Source organism: Chrysochloris asiatica, unplaced genomic scaffold (genome assembly GCF_000296735.1).
Source record: "Chrysochloris asiatica unplaced genomic scaffold, ChrAsi1.0 scaffold00178, whole genome shotgun sequence".
Classification (NCBI taxonomy): Eukaryota; Metazoa; Chordata; class Mammalia; order Afrosoricida; family Chrysochloridae; genus Chrysochloris; species Chrysochloris asiatica.
The window spans coordinates 1,250,868-1,271,058 of record NW_006408696.1 but is presented as its reverse complement, the minus strand read 5'-3'; the positions used below and the strand labels follow the sequence as shown (position 1 = coordinate 1,271,058).

The 20,191-nt window shown below is 47.3% G+C and overlaps 1 protein-coding gene across 1 annotated transcript; it reads left to right on the top strand.

The window, feature by feature from the left end:
• The first annotated feature begins 4,988 nt into the window (after positions 1-4,988).
• On the top strand, positions 4,989-20,104 carry LOC102821339 (chromosome unknown open reading frame, human C16orf58). Its single transcript, XM_006871939.1, has 13 exons — positions 4,989-5,288; positions 5,481-5,595; positions 11,086-11,131; positions 12,068-12,100; positions 12,178-12,283; positions 14,941-15,042; positions 17,607-17,677; positions 17,756-17,940; positions 18,021-18,078; positions 18,471-18,541; positions 19,242-19,385; positions 19,512-19,589; positions 20,007-20,104. Exons 1-13 carry the CDS (start codon positions 4,989-4,991, stop codon positions 20,102-20,104), a joined length of 1,407 nt encoding a protein of 468 aa, XP_006872001.1.
• The last annotated feature ends 87 nt before the right edge of the window (positions 20,105-20,191 follow it).

The window sequence follows — 20,191 nt, the reverse complement described above, 5'->3', positions numbered from 1 at the left end:
GACAAAATATATGCAGAATTTGAAACAATACAAAACTTGCCATTAGAAACCCGGAAGGTTAATTCTAAAATTTCAGAAATGGACAATACATTAAAAGGGCAAAGGAGTAGATATGAAGCAATTGAAACCCAAAATAGTGAGCTTGAACAATAATCAGAAAAAAGAAAGAAAAAAATCTGAAGAATGCCTAAGAGTTATGCAGAACACCATGAAGAGGAATAACTTACAAGTGATCAGGATTCCAAAATAGGAAGAAAATTAACAAGCACAAAGTTGTTGAAGAGTTCTTAAAAGAAAACTTCCCTAACATCATGAAAGACAAGAAGATAAGCATACAACAAGCTGAACAGACCCCAAACAGGATAAATCTCAAAAGAAAATCATCAAGATGTGTCCTAATCAAACTTTCTAAAACCAAAGACATGGAAAGCATCTTGACAGCAGGTTGGTTCACCTACAAAGGAGAACCAAAAGACTTAGCTCTGATTTCTCAGCAGAAATCATTCAGACAAGAAGAGTTTCTTTACAAAAATCTGAAAGAAAATAAAATGGCAACCATAAATCATTTACCCAATAAAGCTGTCTCTCAAATAAAATGACACAATCAGGACATTTCCAGATAACAGACACTAAAGGAATTTGTAATAACCAGACCAACTTTACAAAAAAAACTAAAAGGCGTTCTTTGGACTGAGAACCAACATCAGCAGACCTGAGATTAATACACATGACACCACCACCCAGAACTCAATCTAGATCCGTTGTTGTTAGGTGCCATGGAGTCTGCACCGACTCGTAGCGACTTTTATGTACAACAGAAGGAAACACTGCCGGGTCCTGTGCCAACCTCATAATCATTGCTACGTTTGAGCTCTTTGCTTAAATATTTTAAAAAGATAATTGTTATCATATTTTAATGCCATTGTTCAGCCTTGGGAACTGTCCATTGTTCAATGAAATCATAATTAAATAAAATATTTAATAAAACCATGAAAGATAAAAAGATAGGCATTCAAGAAGCTGAATGAACCCCAAACAGGATAGACCCCAAAAGAAAATCACTAAGATATAATTAAACTTTCCAAAGCCAAAGACAAGGAAAGAATCCTGCGCACAACTTGGGAAAAGAAACAAAAATGTTCCGACGAAGGAGAACCAATAAAATGAAGCTCTGATTTCTTAGCAGAAACCATGCAAGCCAGAATGCAATGGCATGACATATATAAAACTCTGAAAGAAAAAAAAAAAAAAAATTGCTGACCAAGAATCATATATGATGGAGAAGCTCTATCTTCAGTCAGACTGTGGAACAAACCATTAATGACTTATATACAAGTTCAAGGTGAAGCTGTAGAAAATTAAAATAAGCCCATGAGGGCCCAATTATGACCTAGAGTATATCCCACTTGAATTTAGAGTCCATCTCAAGAACAGATTTGAATCACTGAACACGAAGCCCAGATGATTTGTGGGATGACATTAAAGACATCATACATGAGTAAAGAAAAGGATCATTACAAAGACAGGAAAGTGGGGAGGGGGGCATGAGGGGCAAAATGGGTATCAGAATAGACTCTAAAACTTAATCATTAACAGAGAATGCATAAAGCAGATTGCAGAAATGATGATGCATGAGAGCTTCAAAAGGTAGGTTAAGGGACAAAAAAAGTATTATAATAAAATGTTCAAAGACTTGGAGTTAGAAAACCAAAAAGGAAGAATGTGATCAGCATTTCTCAAGCTGAAAGAAGTGAAGCTTTAAGTTGCAGTATTGAAGGAGTCTACAAGCAAAAAGGAGCTCTGGTAGCGTCGTGGTTATGAATCGGGCTGCAAACCTCAGGGTCAACAGTTCGAAACTACCAGCTGTTCTGCGGCAGAAAGATGAGGCTTTCTGCTCCCGTAAAGATTTACAACCTCAGAAACCCTGTACTGGGTCGTTATAAGTCAGAACCGACTCCACGGCACATAACAACAACAACAACAACACAAGCAAAATACTGAATGACCCAGTAAGCATTTAAAGAAGATGGCAGGAACACACGATACTCTGTGTTGCCAAAAAGAATTGGTAGATGTCCAGACATTTCAGGAGGTAGCATATGCTCGAGAACTAATGGTCCTGAAGGAAGATGTCCACGCTGCACTAAAGGCATTGGCAAAAAACAAGGCTCCAGGAACTGCTACAAATTGAGATGTTTCAGTGAAATCGATGCAGCACCGGAAATGCTCCCTCATCTATGCCAAGAAATTTGGATGATAGCTGCCTGGCCAACTGACTTGAAGAGTCCCATATTCATGCGCATTCCAAAGAAAGGTGATCCAACATAATTTGGAAATTATCAAACAACATCCTCAATATCACATGCAAATAAAATTTTGCTGAAAAAAATGTAAAAATAATTGTAGAAGTCCATCAGCATAGAACTGCCAGAAATTCAAGCAGAATTCAGAACAAGACATGAAACAAGGGATATCATTGCTAATGTCAGATGGATCATAATGGAAAGCAGAAAAGATGATTGTGTTTTTATTGACTTTGCAAAGGTATTTGATTGTGTGGATCGTAACAAATACAGACAACATTATGAAAAATGAGAATTCCAGAACTCTAATTGTACTCATGTGGAACCTGTACGTAGACAAGAGGCAGCCATTTAGACAGAACAAGGGGATACTGCGTGGTTTAAAATCAGACAAGATGTGCATCAAGGCTGTATCCTTTCACCACGGTTTCTATTTATATGAGGGTGAGTCAAAAATTCTGCTCTGGCAGTAGAATTTATTTTAATCAACTTGAAGTTTTTTTTACTTCAAATGCACCGCTGTCTTTACTTATTCATCAGAAGTGAATATTCAGCATCTAAGGTCTGCTTTCAGGGGACCAAATGGGTGAAAGTCCTATGGAGCAAGACCAGGACTAAAGGGAGGACACTTTAACATCTCAAAACGAAAATTTTGCAGAGTGTCAACAGTGTAGGTGTGCAGACATGCATTGTCATGCAAGATCACAATTCCCTTGGTTAGCAGACATCTGCTTTTAATCCAAAGTTTAGGCTTCAGCTCTTCATTGAATATCTATCTCACTGTAATAAGCACTGTTGATTGTTGAACCTTTTTCCTGATAGTGTTCCAATACTGATCCTTGAGTAGCCCAGAAAACTGTAAGCATCAATTTTCCAGCTGAAGGTTGACTTTTGAACTTTTTCTTGGCCCACAGTTGAGGACATATCCATTCCATACTCTGCTGTTTTCTCTCAGTCTCATAGTGATGGAGCCATGTCTTGTCACTAGTAATGACATTAGGAAATTTTTACCTTCCTTCGAGTATTTGTCCAGATTTTGTTCACAGATGTCCCAACACTTCTGTTTGTGCTTTTCCGTGAGTTGTTTCAGTACCCTTTTTTAACCCCAAGTCTTTCATGGATGATTTCATAGGCAGAGCCATGGCTGATTTGCAAATGATTTGCCACATAATCCACTGTCACTGTCCTATTCCATAGAATCATTTCATGTGCATGCTCATTGTTGTCATGAGCCATGGACATGGAGGGGTTCTTTTTAATATAACCAGAGTGCAGATAATTTTTGACTCACTCTGTATAACACAATGTTTGTAACACCATTTTCTCACTCCATTGGGAAACTAAAAACCAAAAATGCACAGCCTATCTTGATCTCAGAAACTCTTAGATACAGTGAGAGAGGCTGGAAGGGCAACTCAGGTGGAGGGAAGTCCATGAAGAAGAATCAAAAGTTTCCAGTAGAGAAGGTCATTGAAGTCAATCTATGGAGGAACCAGAATAGTTTATTTTCTGAAAGAGAACCTTTGGGCACATTTCTAGTTTGGAGTAGGATCAACACCGGAATGTGAACCACAAGATTGGTAGTTCAGATCCACCAGTTGCTCCTCGGCAAGCCTAAACAGGGTCGCTATGAGTTGTATCGACTCCTCCACGGCAAATAACAACGACACATGTCCTCCAAGTCCTTTCAGAATAGTAATCTTCCAGTCCCAGGGAAAACAGAGGGGCAGAGAAATTCTAGTAGAAGCCAGAGATACCCAGATGGAAAACAGCAAAACAAAAGACTGGGCAACTCGGGACTCTACCCAGAGAAGCAGTGACGCCAGAGATGGAGGCAGAGACGATGACGTGGAGAGATGGACTGGCTGGGGACTTTAGACCTTGAGAGGGAGAGGGGCTATGTGCTGACGAGGGGAGGGGTGGGGCAGGCTTGCAGGGTATACCCTTTGGATGGTTGGTTGGAGGGAATTGTAACCATGGCAATGAAACGATAAACAATAGAATGAATGTAAAGCCAATGTTCTCCCACGTAAACTATCACATAATTCACAATATAACAACAACAACAACAAAAAAAAGTGGGAAAAACAAAACAAAACACTGGGCAACTCAATGTGGCCTTGGGGAACTTCCTGGGGATCATAAATATCTCCTGAGCACCTACTTTGTGTTAGGTACTGGAGATAAGGGAATAGAAAAAGATTTAGTCGCTGGCCCTGGGCTCAGAGAGTGAAACATTGACTTGCCCAGAATAACACAGCTAAAAAGTTTGTGGCTAAACTGGATCTTGAACACAATTGTTCCGTAAGTACACTATCTTTCCTTCTTCCTGTAACTGGAGGTTGGGCATACGGTCGCTATGCGTGGGAACCGACGCATGTCACCTAACAGCAATAACTGCATAGCTGGAGGCTGCATGTCACAGGAATTCTGGTTCCTCCCAGACTTGTAGAGCCAAAGGACCCGCACTCCTCCAGCTAAGGGCTACAAAGAACAAGGTCTGGAGCCCGCCCAGCGATACTTGAAGCGGGAGTCGAAGAGGCCAGAGCACAGGACAAGAGAAGACGCAGCGATCAGTTGCAGTTTCGCGAAAGGAAATTGCCTCTCCGCAGACGCCGTAGCCGAGACGGAAGCGTCGCTCTGCCACGTTTCTCAAATGACTGGACACGGACGCTGAGATCCGGGATGGCGGAGGACCCGGGGTTTGAAGTTACGCTGTGCTCCGAGCAGTTTGGCTCCGGGGCTGCCCGGGGCTGTCGCGCCACCGCCGACGGGCGCCTGCAGTGGGAAGCCGGGGAGTGGCGCTGGTGGGGGTTATCAGGGGTCTTCTCGGTGAAAGCGGAAGGCCGAAATGGTGGCAGAGCAGGGATCCCTAGAGCTCTCTGTCCACCTCTCTCCGCGCTCCTGGCTGTGTTCCTGCCGCAGGGCTTCCCTGACAGTGTCAGCCCGGACTATCTGCCCTACCAGTTGTGGGACTCTGTGCAGGTCAGCCCGGCCGTCCCATGGGTGGGGGTGGAGTCACGGGCCCGGGCCGCCCCACATCATTTACCGACGGGAGACTGAGACCCAGATCGGAGGAGTAACATGGTTCAGGTCACACACCTTAAGAGCCGATGGTAGAACTTAGCCGTCCATGCACCTGTCCCCACCCCTCACCCCACTGATTCTCTTCTCCAGGCCTTTGCTTCCAGCCTCTCGGGCGCCCTGGCCACCCAGGCAGTCTTGCTGGGCTTAGGGGTGGGGAACGCAAAAGCCTCTGTTTCAGCTGCCACGGCCACCTGGCTCGTGAAAGGTGAGATGGGCGCCTGGAGCCTCAGCTCTCCACCCTGCCCTTTCTGTGGCCTCCCTGTTTGTTCTCCCCCATCCCCTCATCAGTACAAAGGCCTCACTCCTTTCTGCTCCTCCCGTGTTCTGCGCTCTACCTCTGATTTGCCATCTCTCTAGTTACAGACTCACACCTGATTAGGTCAAAGAAGTCAAGTCTGCCCAGTGCGTAGAACAGGGCCTTGCATTGAAACCGTATCACCCCTAGCTGGGGTAGCCTTATCCCACACACCAGTCAACAGTCACACCCTGCTGCCCTACAAATGTTCAAATCTATATCCCAAGGCCCTCAGTTAACCACGCCCTGCTCTTCTAGTGTAGTTACAGAATAAAACTACCAGCTGCCTGGAATAGGGAAAATGGCTCTGTTCCAGGGAAGACGGTAGTAGATGGTTCTTTGTGAAAGAAAGGAGGTTCTGGGAAGGATGAAAGGCATTCTAGAGCCTCTACCATACAAGATGATGCATAAGTAACCATTGTAACTATCTGTTGAGTGCCTACACCAGTTTTTAAAACCAGTAATAATATTAACAGTTTGGTCCCATGCCATTCAGGGAGTGGGATAGAGAAAAGGGAAGCTGCCAAGGGCCATGTGTTTCCTTATCAAAAGGACCTGTGGTTCTCTTCATTGACCTTTCTCCTCCCTCAGTAGGTGGCAGAGTGGGTTATGCATTGGGTTGCTAACTGCAAAATCAGCAGTTCAAACCCACCAGATGAGGCTTTTTTGACAGCGCACAACCACTACTACTGTTCCCAGTGGATAGTTAAAGCAGACTCAAGGGGAGGATCAACCTAGCTAATTGTGACTCAGCCCTGAGTTATTGTTGTTAAGTGCTGTCGAGTTGGTTCCGACCCATAGCGACCCTGCACAGGGTTTCCAAGGCTGTAAATCTTTACGGGAGCAGAAAGCCTCATCTTTCTCCTGCAGAACAGCTGGTAGTTTCGAACCACTGACCCTGAGCAGTGCCTGTGTTTTGTTGATTTGGCTGTCTTTTTTTCTTATAATAACAACACTTTGTACCAACAGTGCTTATTATGTGCCAGCCTTTATACTGTTGTTGTTGTTAAGTGTCGTCAAGTCGGTTCCGACCCATAGCAACCCTGTATAGGGTTTCTGAGGAGTGACTGGTGAACTTGAACCTTGCAGTTCTAATGGCTTTATATTTAGATTACTGACTCTGTTTTCACAACCACCCTGAGATAACCAGTACTCAGTTGCCTTTGAATCACTTCTGACTAGAATTGTGCTTTGTAGATTATTCCTCACTCTTCTCAGAACTAGATCTCCAGGCCTTCCTTACGCGACACTGGCTGGACTCAAACCCACCAACCGTCTAGTTAGCAGCTTGAGTATTTGCATCACCCAGGGATTCCAACTCTGAGATAGATACTGTCATTTCCATTTTACAGAGAGGAAGCTGAGACACAAGAAGGGAACTTGCCCAAGGTGGCACAGCCGTCAGTGGTAGGATATGGATTTGAACCACTTAGGTGTCACTGCAGAGCCCATTACCATGCCATCACATTGTACTTAGTTTGCATTGTTTTAGCTGCTCTCCTGTTGGTTGAATTTGGGGAATGTAATTGGAACTTAGGTCAAGGATTGGTGGTTTTATATCCTGACTGAGCATCCCTATCCAAACGAATACGTTGCCTGTTTCTTCAGATTAAGCAGAGTGAAAACACAGCAGCCTTTTTAAGATGTGAAGGAATACCCATTTACTTCAGAGCCTGTTATTGTTATTAAAAGAAGCCCTATTTGTATATAGATTCAAGTGTCATTTTCAATTACTGGTCTCTTAATGGAGCATGTTGTTAACTCTCATAACAATTACAAAAAACACCCCATGCCATCAAGTCAATTTCAGCTCACAGTGTCCCTGAGTGTTGCAGAGTAAAGCTGCTCTCTCGGATTTTCGTGGCTGTAATCGTTGTGGAAGCAGGTCCCCAGGCCTTTCCTCCAGCCTGCTGATAATCTCTATAGCCTCCAGACGTTGCCATTAACCCACTGGCTGGGGGTCACATGGGACCTGGAATTAGGTGTAGGCAAACTGACTCCTATGTCCCACTCTTAACATTCTTGGCCAGTTAGGATTTTAGAGTGGAGCCAAGTATAATTTGTGGATGGCTGATCCCATACTAGCCTCAGAAGTTTATAGATTCTACAACTCTGCTAGTTATAAATGAGGCAAAGAAGGGCTGGCAGAATGTAAATTTCCTATCCTGGACAATATTGGCTTTGAGATAATAGGTCAGGGATATGCCACTAATGAAGCTTAGTGCCAAGGATCAGATTCCAACAAGGGTGCTACATGCTACCTCTGGCATAGAAAGTATGGTAGGACCCCTGTCAAGTGACCCATATGAAGAACGTTTGTTGTTGTTAAGTGCCTTCTAGTTGATTCCGACTCATCATAACACTACATAGTGTTTCCAAGGAGCAGCTGGTGAGCTTGAACCACCGACCTTGTTGTTCAAACTGACTTTACAGTCACACCAGAACATACACTTGATTAAATGTGAGTGTGCAATCAAAATCCCCTGCTGCCAGGTTGATTCTGAGTGATAATGACCCTACTGCACAGAGCAGAGCTGTTTTATAGGATGCCCAAGGTTGTACCTTGAAACAAGCCCAGTGTCTCATCTTTCTTGCATGGAGCAGTGGGTGGTTTCTCCCAGTGCTTAGCCCAGTGCTCCTCCAGGACTCTGGTACAAAGGGTAAAAAAATTGAGTCTGGCCCAGTGGAGGCCCAGTCAATTAGTTAAAGTAGTCTTGCCATATTCAGAGTTATTATTAGCTGATCTAATTTAAGACTATTGAGTAGAACAATGGAAAAATCCTATGGAATTAAACTTGAAGGGGGCAGTGATCTAGGTAAAGCCTGGCAGGAGACAGGAATGGGAGGGTAGAGCAAGTGGGGCGGGAACTGTGTTGTGCCCCTGCCTCTTCTGAGTGAAGGCACTGCTACTCAGCCCTATCCAACGGTGGTGAGAAAAGCTGGTCGCAGTGTTGTCCTGTCTCCGGTGCTTTCAGAGAAGCTAGAAATCCAAATTGTCTTCTAAAAAAGCATACACCAAGAAGAGCAGTAAGAACTTAGACTTCCATGCTTCAGCTGCTATCCCTCACCTCATTTTTGCCTCCAGCCTTGGGCTCCTTGGCCACCCTATGTTGCTGGACATAAGAGTGAGGAATGCCGTCTTCTCTGAGGTTTACTTGCTTGTCTGTGAATAAATGGCCCCTCCCAAGCTCAGAGGATTATTGGAAAGAATGAAAGGTGTCCACCACAGTGCTTGATCATCTTCCTCAAGTCCAGGGTAGGGTAAGCATGTCTAACCAGATGATCTAGTTAGAAGACCTCAATGGCCAAGATCAGAAGCAGTGACAAGGAGTCCATGCATCTTTGTCCAGGGGAAAATGGGCAGGATACCATCTTTACATATTGTGGGAGGTCCCTGACCCTCCTGCCCACAGCCTAGTCTCTCTCCTTCTTGGCATCCACCAGTGAAGGGTCCAGACCTCAAGCTCAGACTATTTGAAGCCCTCTGCCCACTATGTGAGTGAGTCCCTCCCAGTTGTCTGGTTCTTAAGCATCCCTTTGTGTTCCACCTGCTAGACTCAGTGGGTGCTACTCCTGAAATAACCAAAGTCCAAACCAAACCCATTTCAACTCCTCACAATGCTGTCTAGGGTTCCTGAGGCTGTAAATCTTTATGGGAGCAGAAAACCTCATCTTTCTCTCAAGGAGCGGCTGGTGGGTTTGAACTGGCATAAAGGATAGTCTAAATCAGGGGTTGGTAAAGTTTTTCTGTAAAGAGCCAGATGGTTAACATTGTAGGCCATATGGTCTCTTTCTCAGCAACTCAGTTCTGTTGTGCCACAAAAACAGCCGGACATGGCTGTGGTTCCAATACAACTTAAACAAATATCGGGAGTGGAGACCCACAGAGCATCTATTACCCCCTCCTGATCAAAAGCAGCATAGTTCAGACTAACTGCATTCTGCTCTTGCACTAGACTTGGAGGCAGGGACCATGACTTAGGCTCACTTCAGCATGCCCCTGCCTCAGGCACCTGCCTTAAAGTCAACAACCAGCTAGCATTTGTGTGCAAATGAGGATCCAGCAGATTCCAGAGACTTCTGTGACCTCCAGCCTGAGACATCCTCTCTGGCCTTTACCCCACCAGCTCTCTGTCATCAACCTGGAGTTTAAATGTGTTTATAATCGTAATGACCACAAGTAAACCCACTGCCCAACCTAAGAGCTAGATATCAGCAGTCACCTCTAAACTTTGCACTTAGGAGTCCTTGCTGTTTTTTTTGTTTTGTTTTTTTTTTAATGGTTTTAATACCCAAACACTATATTGTTTAATTTTAGTTGCTTTTGAACTTTACGAAAAGTTGATCATGATATATGTTGTCTTAGGTGTCTAATGGGTCTAGAACAGAAAGATCACAGGTGGATAGCTTTAAGAAATACATTTTCTCACAGTTCCCATTGCAAGACAGCTATAGAAGGATCTAAGAGCTTCACAGTGTAGGGACCCCGATCAAAGGACACACTCCGCTCCTGGCTCTTCTTTCTCCATGGGAGTAGGTCCCACCATTCTCAGCTAGCCTCTCTGTCCTTCTGTCTCTTGTAATATAAAAGGTATTACATCCCGCTCTTGAACCTCTTCTTGGTACATCACATCATGGGGTATCCTTACATAACTTCCAAACCTGAGAATCATGGGTCAGCCAAGTTGACACATATTGGGGCTGAGGCGGTGGATATGGTTCTAACCATGATATGTGTAGTCTTCATGACTGTTTTATGCAAGATATTTTTATGATACTCGGATTTATGCAAGGAGCCCTGATGGTGCTGTAGGATAAGCACTGTACTATTAATCATGAGGTTATCAGTTCAAACCCTCCAGCAGCTCCATCGGAGAAAGTTGAGGCTTTCTGCTCCTGTAAAGATTTACAGCCTTGGAAACCCTATACAGGGTAGCTCTGAGCCGGAAGCGACTCGATGGTGGTGAGTGAGCGAGGCTATATGGTAATGTAGGTAGTTTTAGTTGACTGCATTCTCATTGTTCTAATATGCCATCCAGTGAATATACCAGAATTTATTTATGCATTTTCCCATTGATGGGCATTTGCATTATTTCCGTTTTTTTGTTGTTGTTGTTTTGTTTTTGGGCTGTTAAGAGTCATACTGCAAAGAACACTCTTGTTTATGACTCTCAGTGTGCATGGGACATATATTTCTTGGATGTATACCAAGCACTTGCTGGGTGTGGACTCTTCAGACCTGGAGCCTAGCTGTGTCTGTCCACAACTTTGCAAACCAGACTCAGCTCCCACCATCAGTGAGCCAGTGTGAATCAGGAGATTCCATCGCAGGGTCTGCCAGCCCCCAGCATCCTCCGGGCTCGTCCTTGTTCCTTACCAATGCCTTCTTCTTTTCCCCAGACTCAACTGGCATGCTGGGCCGCATTGTCTTTGCCTGGTGGAAGGGGTGAGTTTGTCTTCCCAGTGACCAGCCTTCTGGCTGCTCCCCCTAGACTGGGGTCATTTCTGTTTTTTAAAATAGTTTGGTCACGTAGATATTCACTAGGGCCTTTAAAAGGTTCATGGGAAATTTCCAATATCTCTTCACTTCATTTTTCCCTGAACTTTTTGAAGCCCCCTTATATAAGCTAAGTGATAAATATGGCTTCATTTTGGTGGGTCTAGGGCTTCATGAAGGAGCTCTGGTAACGTAGTGGTTATGAATCGGGCTGCTAATTTCAAGGTCAGCAGTTTGAAACTACCAGCTGCTCCATGGGAGAAAGATGAGGCTCTCTGCTCCAGTAAAGATTTACAGCCTCGGAAACCCTAGGCAGGGTTCCTATGGGTCGGAACCGACTCCACGGCACACCACCACCACCTCCACCAGGGCTTCATAAGAGACATATGGTGTTGCATGTCGGCATCCTAACTGTATTTCTCTTGCATTATACACTTCCTGGCCACCCAAGCGGGCTTTAAAAAGTGTCTGGGGAAACTCCATTCTCTTTTCATTTCAGTTTTCCATGAACTTTTGCAGCCTCTTTGTGTATTCAGCTTCCCCTCTCTGATAGCAGTCTCCCAGTGTTGGAGCATCCTCAGAGTCTCGGACTCTTTAGTGAGTGCCCAGTCTGGGGGGCTTACCCAGGGTTGCCTAATAGCAGCTGATCTCCAGATCTGTGGCTGTGCTCAGACCTCGCCTCAAAACCACTAATGTGCTGCTTTGCTGCCCATCGTGGACAACGCAGAAAGCCAAAGGCTCTGAATGTCCTCTGCCTAAGAAGCTTGTCAGATAGCAGGCGGGAGGTATGGGGTATCCAGAGCCTCTCAGACTTCTTTACTCCCCCTCCTGCCCAGATGGTTTCTTCCTTAAATCAGAGTGGTAACATCCTTTTCTCCCCAACAGGAGCAAACTGGACTGTAATGCCAAGCAGTGGAGGTAAGGAGGGGCTGGGGCCCACAGGAACCATGTCTTCCAGTAAGGGCTCTGACCTCTGATCTCTGATCCTCCTCCAGGCTTTTTGCTGACGTCCTTAACGATGGCGCCATGTTCCTGGAGATAATGGCTCCCTTGGCCCCAGCTTACTTCACCATGACTGTCTGCATCAGCAACCTGGCCAAGGTACCTGCCTTTGTGGGGGCTTACTGTGGGCCCTGGGTGAGTCTGGCCTGAGCCTTCCTCTCAACGAGCTTCTAGAAGGGTGAGAGCATTTAGATGTTTGCAGTTGGACCCAACATCAACTGTGTTTTCGGGTCCTCCTCCAGCCAGGCAGTCTGTAACACTTTAGTCAGGCCATCAGAAGAAGGAGTGAGGAGGTACAGGACTAGTGGGGGAACTCCCAAATCGAAAGACCAGAGTGGCCCCATGTCAGCATCTTGACAAGAACCCTCCATCCTTTCACTAAAATATATATTGAGGGTCTAATGCATGTTTGGAGTCCTAGAGTGGTGGTGTGGGCTAATGCGTCAGACTGCAAAGTTGTTTGAACTGTAAGGTCGGTGGTTCAAGCTCACCAGCTGTTCCTTGGAAACCCTATACAAGGTCGCTATGGGTTGGAATTGATTCGACGGCACTTCACAACAATAATGCATGTTTGGCACAGTACATGAGCCATCCTGTCTTTGAAAGGAAGCCATACATTGTTAGATACATATTTAAGTAAGTATAACCACAGATGTGTCAAATGAGAAGTGCAGAGACCCAAGAGACAATTTGGTGGGGTATCCAACTTGGTCAGTGGGTGCAGGAAGACCTCCCCCGGGATGGTAATATTTCACCTGGGTCCTGAAGAGCGAGTTCAAGGTGCAGCGAAGGTGTTCTGGGCATCCAGAACCATGTGGTTCACTGTCTAGAAGCTGGAGTGACAAGCAAGGTGAGTGTCAGCCTTTGCGTTCCCTCTGGCGGGCTGCTCACCAGCACAGCAGCTCTTTCAGATTGGCTCCATCTACGTAAGAAAACAGAGGCCCATTGAAGTCCACTTAAAGAGCTCACCCATCCACCACAGGGTGTGGTGCCGGCCACAGAGTCAAGACTCCTAAGCAAACACGGAAGATATATCTGTTTGTTTAAAATCACTTTAAAACAGCATTACTCCACGGGGAACTGCTGTTTGGTTGCAACCATTCTTTGTGGTGAAGAATGTTTCGTCTCCCTGGACCAGGCGCTAAGTGCCGTGAGCACACACATCTCCCAAGGACAGGAGTGCCCCAGAGAGAACCGCTGCTGACTGCTGCCATTATTGCTCATTCTGCTACCACCCTTCACCCTGGAGGCCTCAGTGTCTACGTGATAAAGGCCATGAGCTTCTCTCTAGACCCTTCTTCTAAGGTTCTCTGTCTCAGTGACTAAGTCCTGGTGTAGCACTGTAGGATAAGCACTGGGCGGGCTGTTAACCATAGTCAGCAGTTCAGACCCACCAGCCGCGCCTCGGAAACCCTATGCAGGGTCACTCCGAGTCGGAACCGATTTGATGGCACTTAACAAGAACATCTCTGGCCAGCACCTCCCTCCCCCTGATGTACCACCCTGAAGTCTGGTTGTTATTGTGCTGATGTGTGTATGTGTAGTGCTGATACACACACACACATATATCTTATGGGAACAAAAAGCCTCATCTTTCTCCTGCAGAATGGCTGGTAGTTTTGAACTGCTGACCTTGAGGTTAGCAGCCCGATTCATAATAACAATGCTACCAGAGCTCCTTATATGTATATATATAGACTCTATACTTATATATATAGACTGTGAACCACAAAGTCTGCAGTTCAAACCCACCAGCTGCTCTTCAGAAAGCCTATACAGGGTCGCTATAAGTCAGAGCAATTTGAAGGCACTTAACAACAACAACACTTCCTTCAGTTGTATGATCACCACCCCCCTAAATCTCTGCAATCCATTTACTTCTCCATTTCCCAATCACTACTATCTGGTTGGAAAATCAGTTTGCTTCATAGCGAATCTCCCTCCTTCCATTCTCACCCCTCTTCAATCCTCAGAACACCAGATAATCCTTTACAAATGGAAGACAAATCAGGTCACATCCCTGGCCGGAACCCACCGTGAGTCTGACTTAGAACAAAGGTCTTAACAAGACTCACAAGCTTCCGACCCTGCCAGTCACTTCATCTGCGTTTTGTACCGCATTCCTCTTGCCTTTGGACAAAATAATTTATTTATCATTATTGATCTATAAGCTGCAGGAAGGTAGGGGCCCCTAGATCTTGTCTGGTCTGAAAGAGGCTTGGTAAAGACCGTAAAGTAGGGTGACCAGTGACCTTCATCATTGAGCTCTAATCCTGAGCTCTCGGGGCAAGAGCCTGGTGTCCCTGAAGGTAAGGGCCACTGATGGGGTTGTAAGCTGGCCTGGAAGGGGACAGGAAGAGAGCAGAAGAATGATCAGGCAGACAGAATGTTGTGAATAAAAGCATGAAATTAGAAACCTTTGGGCCTGGTAACAGCTGAGGGAGAGAACAAAGTAGGAGTTGGAGGATGGGGAAGTTCTGGGCCAATAACGGTCTTTGCGCCTCCACCTTGAGAAAGGAAATTGTGTGTCCCTGGGAGCCTACTCCACAGGATAGTGGTGGAAAGCAGGGCAAGACTGGGGAGGCATTTCGGGATGAGAACTAGATAGTGAGGAAGGTGTTCAGGCTTTTGTTGTGGGGTAGCTTGAGACCTGGTTTCCTCAGAGGTTGGTCCATGTCGCTTGCTTGGCTTCCCCCAGAAGCGCCTCTGTTTGCCCATCAGTCAGTCTCTCTGACCTATTCTCTTTCCTCACCCAGTGCATTGTGGGCGTGGCTGGCGGGGCGACTAGGGCTGCTCTGACTGTGCACCAGGCCCGGAGAAACAACATGGCAGATGTGTCAGCCAAGGATGGCAGCCAGGTGAGCAACAGAGACTGAGGGGCTACCCGTGGCAGAGGTGGGAGGGTCTAGGAAGTATGGGGGGAAGCTCCTGAGGACCCTGGGCATGGGGATGGGGGCATGCATGGAGGATATAGGTGCTCCCTGCTCTAACTTGCAGACACATGGCCAGGTGTGAGACCACAGGCTCTGGTGGCAACAAGCCCGTTACAGCCTCTGAGCCCCACTTAGGGTGAATGTTCTGGAAAGTGAACGTTTGAGGAGCCACACATGAAAATGGTCAAAAATGAAAGTGCTTGGATTGTGGGCTGACCAGGGCCGTGGGCTGAGTCTCTACTCAGCCGTTTAACAGACCCTCTAGCTGCCACCTGAACTAGGGAGTTTGAAGTAAGGATGGGGACACTCCTAAGACTGAATCCTACATGCATTAGATCCCCCTCAAATCTCTGGGTGCCTGTGTACCTTCTATCCTTCAGCTCTCACACTGACGCCATGAGGTAGATACCAGAAGTGTGCCGGTTTTCCTTGACATGAAGCAATTTAGGAACCACTGCCTGCCTAGTCCTAATTTCTGGCCTTGCCTTACTTTTTTTTTTTTTCAGTTTATAAGTCGAATTTCATTTAAAAACATTTGTTATAAAATAATAAACTAATAGCCATTCATGTCTTGCACCCACTGCCACTGAGTTACTGCTGTCTCATAGAGCCCCTGTAGGTCAGAATAGAAGTGTTCCCTGGCTGTAAATCTTGACGGGAGCACACATCCTCATCTAGAACCACCAGCTCTGTGAGCCGCCCAGCTTGGTACTCACCAGGTCACCAGGGCTCCCATTAACAACCCTAGCACAAGCTCATCTTTATTAATGGGAACATGGGTAATTTTATTCACCTTCCATGCAGCACACGTGGGCTTCATTCCCAGCCAATGCACCACATATACAGCCCGCATCTGTTAGTGGAAGCTTGAATGTTGCTCTGATGCTGAACAGGTGTCAAATAGCGCTTGGAAATTAAGATAGACTCGGAAGAAAGGCCTGGTGATCTACTTCTGAGACTCAGCCAGTGAAGACGCTGTGGATCGCAGTGGTCTGCTCTGCACTAGAGTGTGGGGATGTCTCAGGACCAGGCAGCCTGTCCTTCTGCTGTGTGTGGAGTAGCCTGAGTAGAGTGGAGTAGCCTGAGCAGAGTGGAGTAGCCTGAGCAGAGTGGAGTAGCCTGAGTAGAGTGCAGCCTGGCCAGGAGCTACCAGCAATACTCAGTCAACGTTAACTGTGGACCAAGCATTTCCTTCAGAGGAATTGATTCCATTGTGGACATGGTCTTGTGCAGTCAGTCCTCATTGTCACTGTGGTTACAGATGAGGAAACAAGGCATCAGCCCAAGCCCACTGTCATGGAGTCCATGCCGACTCGTAGCCAACCTCGAGGAGAGAGTAGCACTGCCCCCTAAGGTTCCCAAGACTGCCACAGCTTTCTCCCAAAGAGCAGCTGGTGGGTTCAAACCGCCAACCTACTGATTAGCCACTGAGTACTACATTTAACCACTGTAATACCAAGGCTTCTAAACAAGACAGAGAGGTCCGGTGTCTCTAGGTGAAGCTGGACAGTTCCCTTCTTTCTGGACCTGGATGGATGAGTTCTTCCTTGCTGCCTCTTCCAACTCGAAATCCATGTGTGCAATCCAGGCCCTGCTCTTCAGGATTTCCCAGCTCCACTCCTGCCCTCTCCCACCTGTTCTCTCCCTCCCCGGCGCCTCTGCCCAGCTGTGTCTTCCACAGCCCCGAGGGCTCTTCTGTCCACAGAAGCAGCGGGGCAGCCTGGGACACAAGCTTTCTTAGTCCCAGGCATTTACTTTCTGCTGATGTTGCTCTTGTTGCCACTTCGTGTGGCTGCTGGAAATGGCTGTTCCCTCCTAGAGGGGAGAAGGTCCCTTTGCTCCTGAGCTCCCAAGGCGCCAGGTGTCACAACTCACCTCCTTGCCAGGGGGGCTGCGTCAGAAAAGCTCTCAGGCCTCAAGTCCTCTCTGTGCCAGAAGTCAGGGCCAACAATCGAGATGCCTCCTCCCTGATGAGCAGGTGGCCCTGGGTCTTTCCCCACAAGGGGCCTCGGCTAGGCCAGCTCAGGCCATCAGATTGGTACTAATACTATTGAGTCTCGAGAACCAAGTTTTGCGTCTTGTTCTTTTTTCCTCAGCCCTTTTGCAGATTAGTTTGCCTCTTACCCACCTGTTGCATGCAGCGAGCGGGACTTAGGGGGCTATTGGCCTGTTTAAAAACAACCACCACATAAAAAAAGGCCCCCACTCTGGACATTTATTTGCCTGGGTGTGGGGTTACTCTCTCTCGTGATAACTACAACCCAAAGCGCTATTTCCCAAGGATATTGCATCTACCTGAGCAGAAAAACAGCTGGTGTCTCTGAAATGACCGTTTACTCATCAGAAATGTTAAAACTTGACTAGGTACTCATCAGAGTTGGGTGCCCTGGGAGGTTTTGGAGCAGGGAAGACTGGTGAAAAACCCTCAAGGACACTTTGTCTGATCTGGAAGGCATGCCTCCACTGCTGATCCCTCTGCCATTTTTCAGGAGACTCTGGTGAATCTGGCGGGGCTCCTGGTGAGCCTTCTGCTGCTCCCCCTGGTGTCAGACTGGCCTAGGTGAGGTGAGATTGAGGATGGGAAGGAGATGCCCAGCTGGGCCTCTGGCCGTGGTGACCCTTCACTCTCTTACCCCAGCTTCAGCTTCGGGTGTTTCCTCCTCTTCACTGCCCTCCACATCTACGCCAACTACCGGGCAGTCCGAGCCCTGGTCATGGACACCTTGAACGAAGGCCGCCTCTGGCTGGTCCTCAGGCACTTTCTTCAGAGGGGAGAGGTGCTCAGCCCCACATCAGCCAATCAGATGGAGCCACTGTGGACAGGTGACCCAACCCTATGGTCTGGAGTCTATGTTTCCCTGCCTCTTCCCCTGCCTGGGCATCCTGACTCCAGCTTCCTACAGGTTTCTGGCCATCTCTGTCTCTGTCCCTTGGGGTCCCCCTGCATCGCTTGGTTTCCAGGTGAGTGATCCAGTGTCCCTCACCTGCACTCTCATCACTTCGGTCACCCTGTTCTTCACACATGTACCTTACTCCACTTACACACTGGCCTCGCCTCCTCAGGCCCACTTCTGTTCTAAGGTCTTTATTTCCACCAAACAGACTTGGGGAGCAACAGGGCTGTTTGAGGGTAAAGGGGAGTGTGACCGAGGAGTAACACAGTGATCGTGTGTTAGCTGAAAGAAGGGTAGGTAGGTGGATGACTGGCTGGAAGGTACAGGAAGGCGGGATGGATGTAGGGGTACGTTGGCAATGGGTGCAGGAAGGGTGAAGAGTGGACAGTTGTAGGTAGGTAGGTGGTCACTCCTGCCTTTGCGCCCCCTCGCTCCCACTGCATTCCATTCTCTCTCCAGAGTCTCTGAACTACAGCAGCTGATTGGGGAGCACCAAGAGCCCTACCTCCTTCACTGGAACCAATCACAAAGTGAGTGTGTGATGTTCTACCAGCCTTAGACCCACCCTCCTGGGGTTAGCTCCTAATTGTCGCTCCAGCTCCAAGGTCTGGGATAACACCCCAGCTTAGAGGCTGCCTGGTGTCTGGGGGGGAGCTCTAGACTAATGCTTTGATACATTCATGTTAAGGTTTCTTTACTAAGCTGCATGCCCAGTGAAATTCACTTTACCCCTCTGTAAAATGAAGCTGGTGATAACACCTGCTGTATTGGCTTATAGGGTTTTTATGAGGCTCAGATAAGGTGTTGATGTCGAAGTACTTTGTATATTGTAGTAGGCTGACTCCAGTAAGTATATGGCTGTCTCTGGGTAATCGCTTTCCTATCTCATCTTGGATGAGTCAGAACTGACTGTTAGCAATTAACAACATTAAAAGGACACTCTGGAAATGGTCATGTATTTAAAGGTGCTTGTTCTCATGAAAGAAATGTAAAATAAACCCACCTCAGGGTGCAAGTGTCAAGTTATGGTGGGAAATGGAGCATTTCAGTTGCCCAGAGCATTGGGAACCAGCAGATGATGAAGCTGGAAAGGGAAGAATGAGGAAATGACGTTCCACGCCAGGTGAAGATCTATCTCTAGGGCCAGAGAGGTGATGCGTAAGGACAGGCTGAAGGGGGTGTGGGGAAATGGCCCTTGCTTGCCATCAGTCTCTCCCTGGATCTCTCCAGACCAGGTACAGGTAGTTCTGAGCCCTACAGCAGGGCCTGAGACTGTCCTCAGAGCCGCCACACACGGACTGGTGCTTGGAGCCCTGAAGGGAGCTGGGCCTCTTCCAGGAGAGCTGGAGGAGCTGAGGAACCAGGTGTGGGCAGGTAGGAGCTTTACCATACCATAGGAGCTGTTGATGACTGGGTGGGCAGAGGTTGGGGTGAGGGGGAAGCCTTCTCTCCTATTTTGGGATCAGATAGCTTCTATTCTTGCTACCACCCACCTGCCAGGTCCTGAAAACCATAGCTGGGCCATTGTCAAGGAAACACACCAAGTGTTGAACAAGCTATTTCCAAAGTTCTTGAAAGGTAACATCCCTCAGCTTTCTCCCCAGATCCCTAGTTACCCCCACCTACCACCTGGGAGATAAGTCTGGCTCCTTAGGCCTTAGCTGTCTGTGGGGTGGGAAGTTTAGGGTGGTCACTCAGACTGTATCAGTGTTGACAGTCTGTAATGCTGGTCAGCACTGAGGAAAGTGGGGGTGGGAGAGGACAGTGTTTAGTGTGCACTCCCTGCCAGCTCGTGTCTCTGTGGTGTCTCTTTGAATCCGTCCTGCAAGCAGATGGGGTTTGAATTTCATTTCATGAGCTCAGAGAAGGTACAGAACTTGCAGAGGCAAGAGGAGCCCAAGTAGAACACACACCCTGTGCCCGGCCTGCGCCTCTCTACCCCCTCCCCAGAGTCTGTCCCATAGCCTTCCAGCAGCCCCCGTGTTCTCCCCCCAGGCCTGCAGGAAGCTGGTTGGAAGACTGAGAAGCACCAGCTGGAGGTGGATGAGTGGAGAGCCACGTGGCTGCTGACTCCAGAAAAGAAGGTGTTGTGAGCCGCCCAGGACCAGAGCCAGGGACAAGGACACTGTGGCCACAACAGGATGTGTGAAAGGCAGCTTTATTTTTGTTGAGGGAACTGC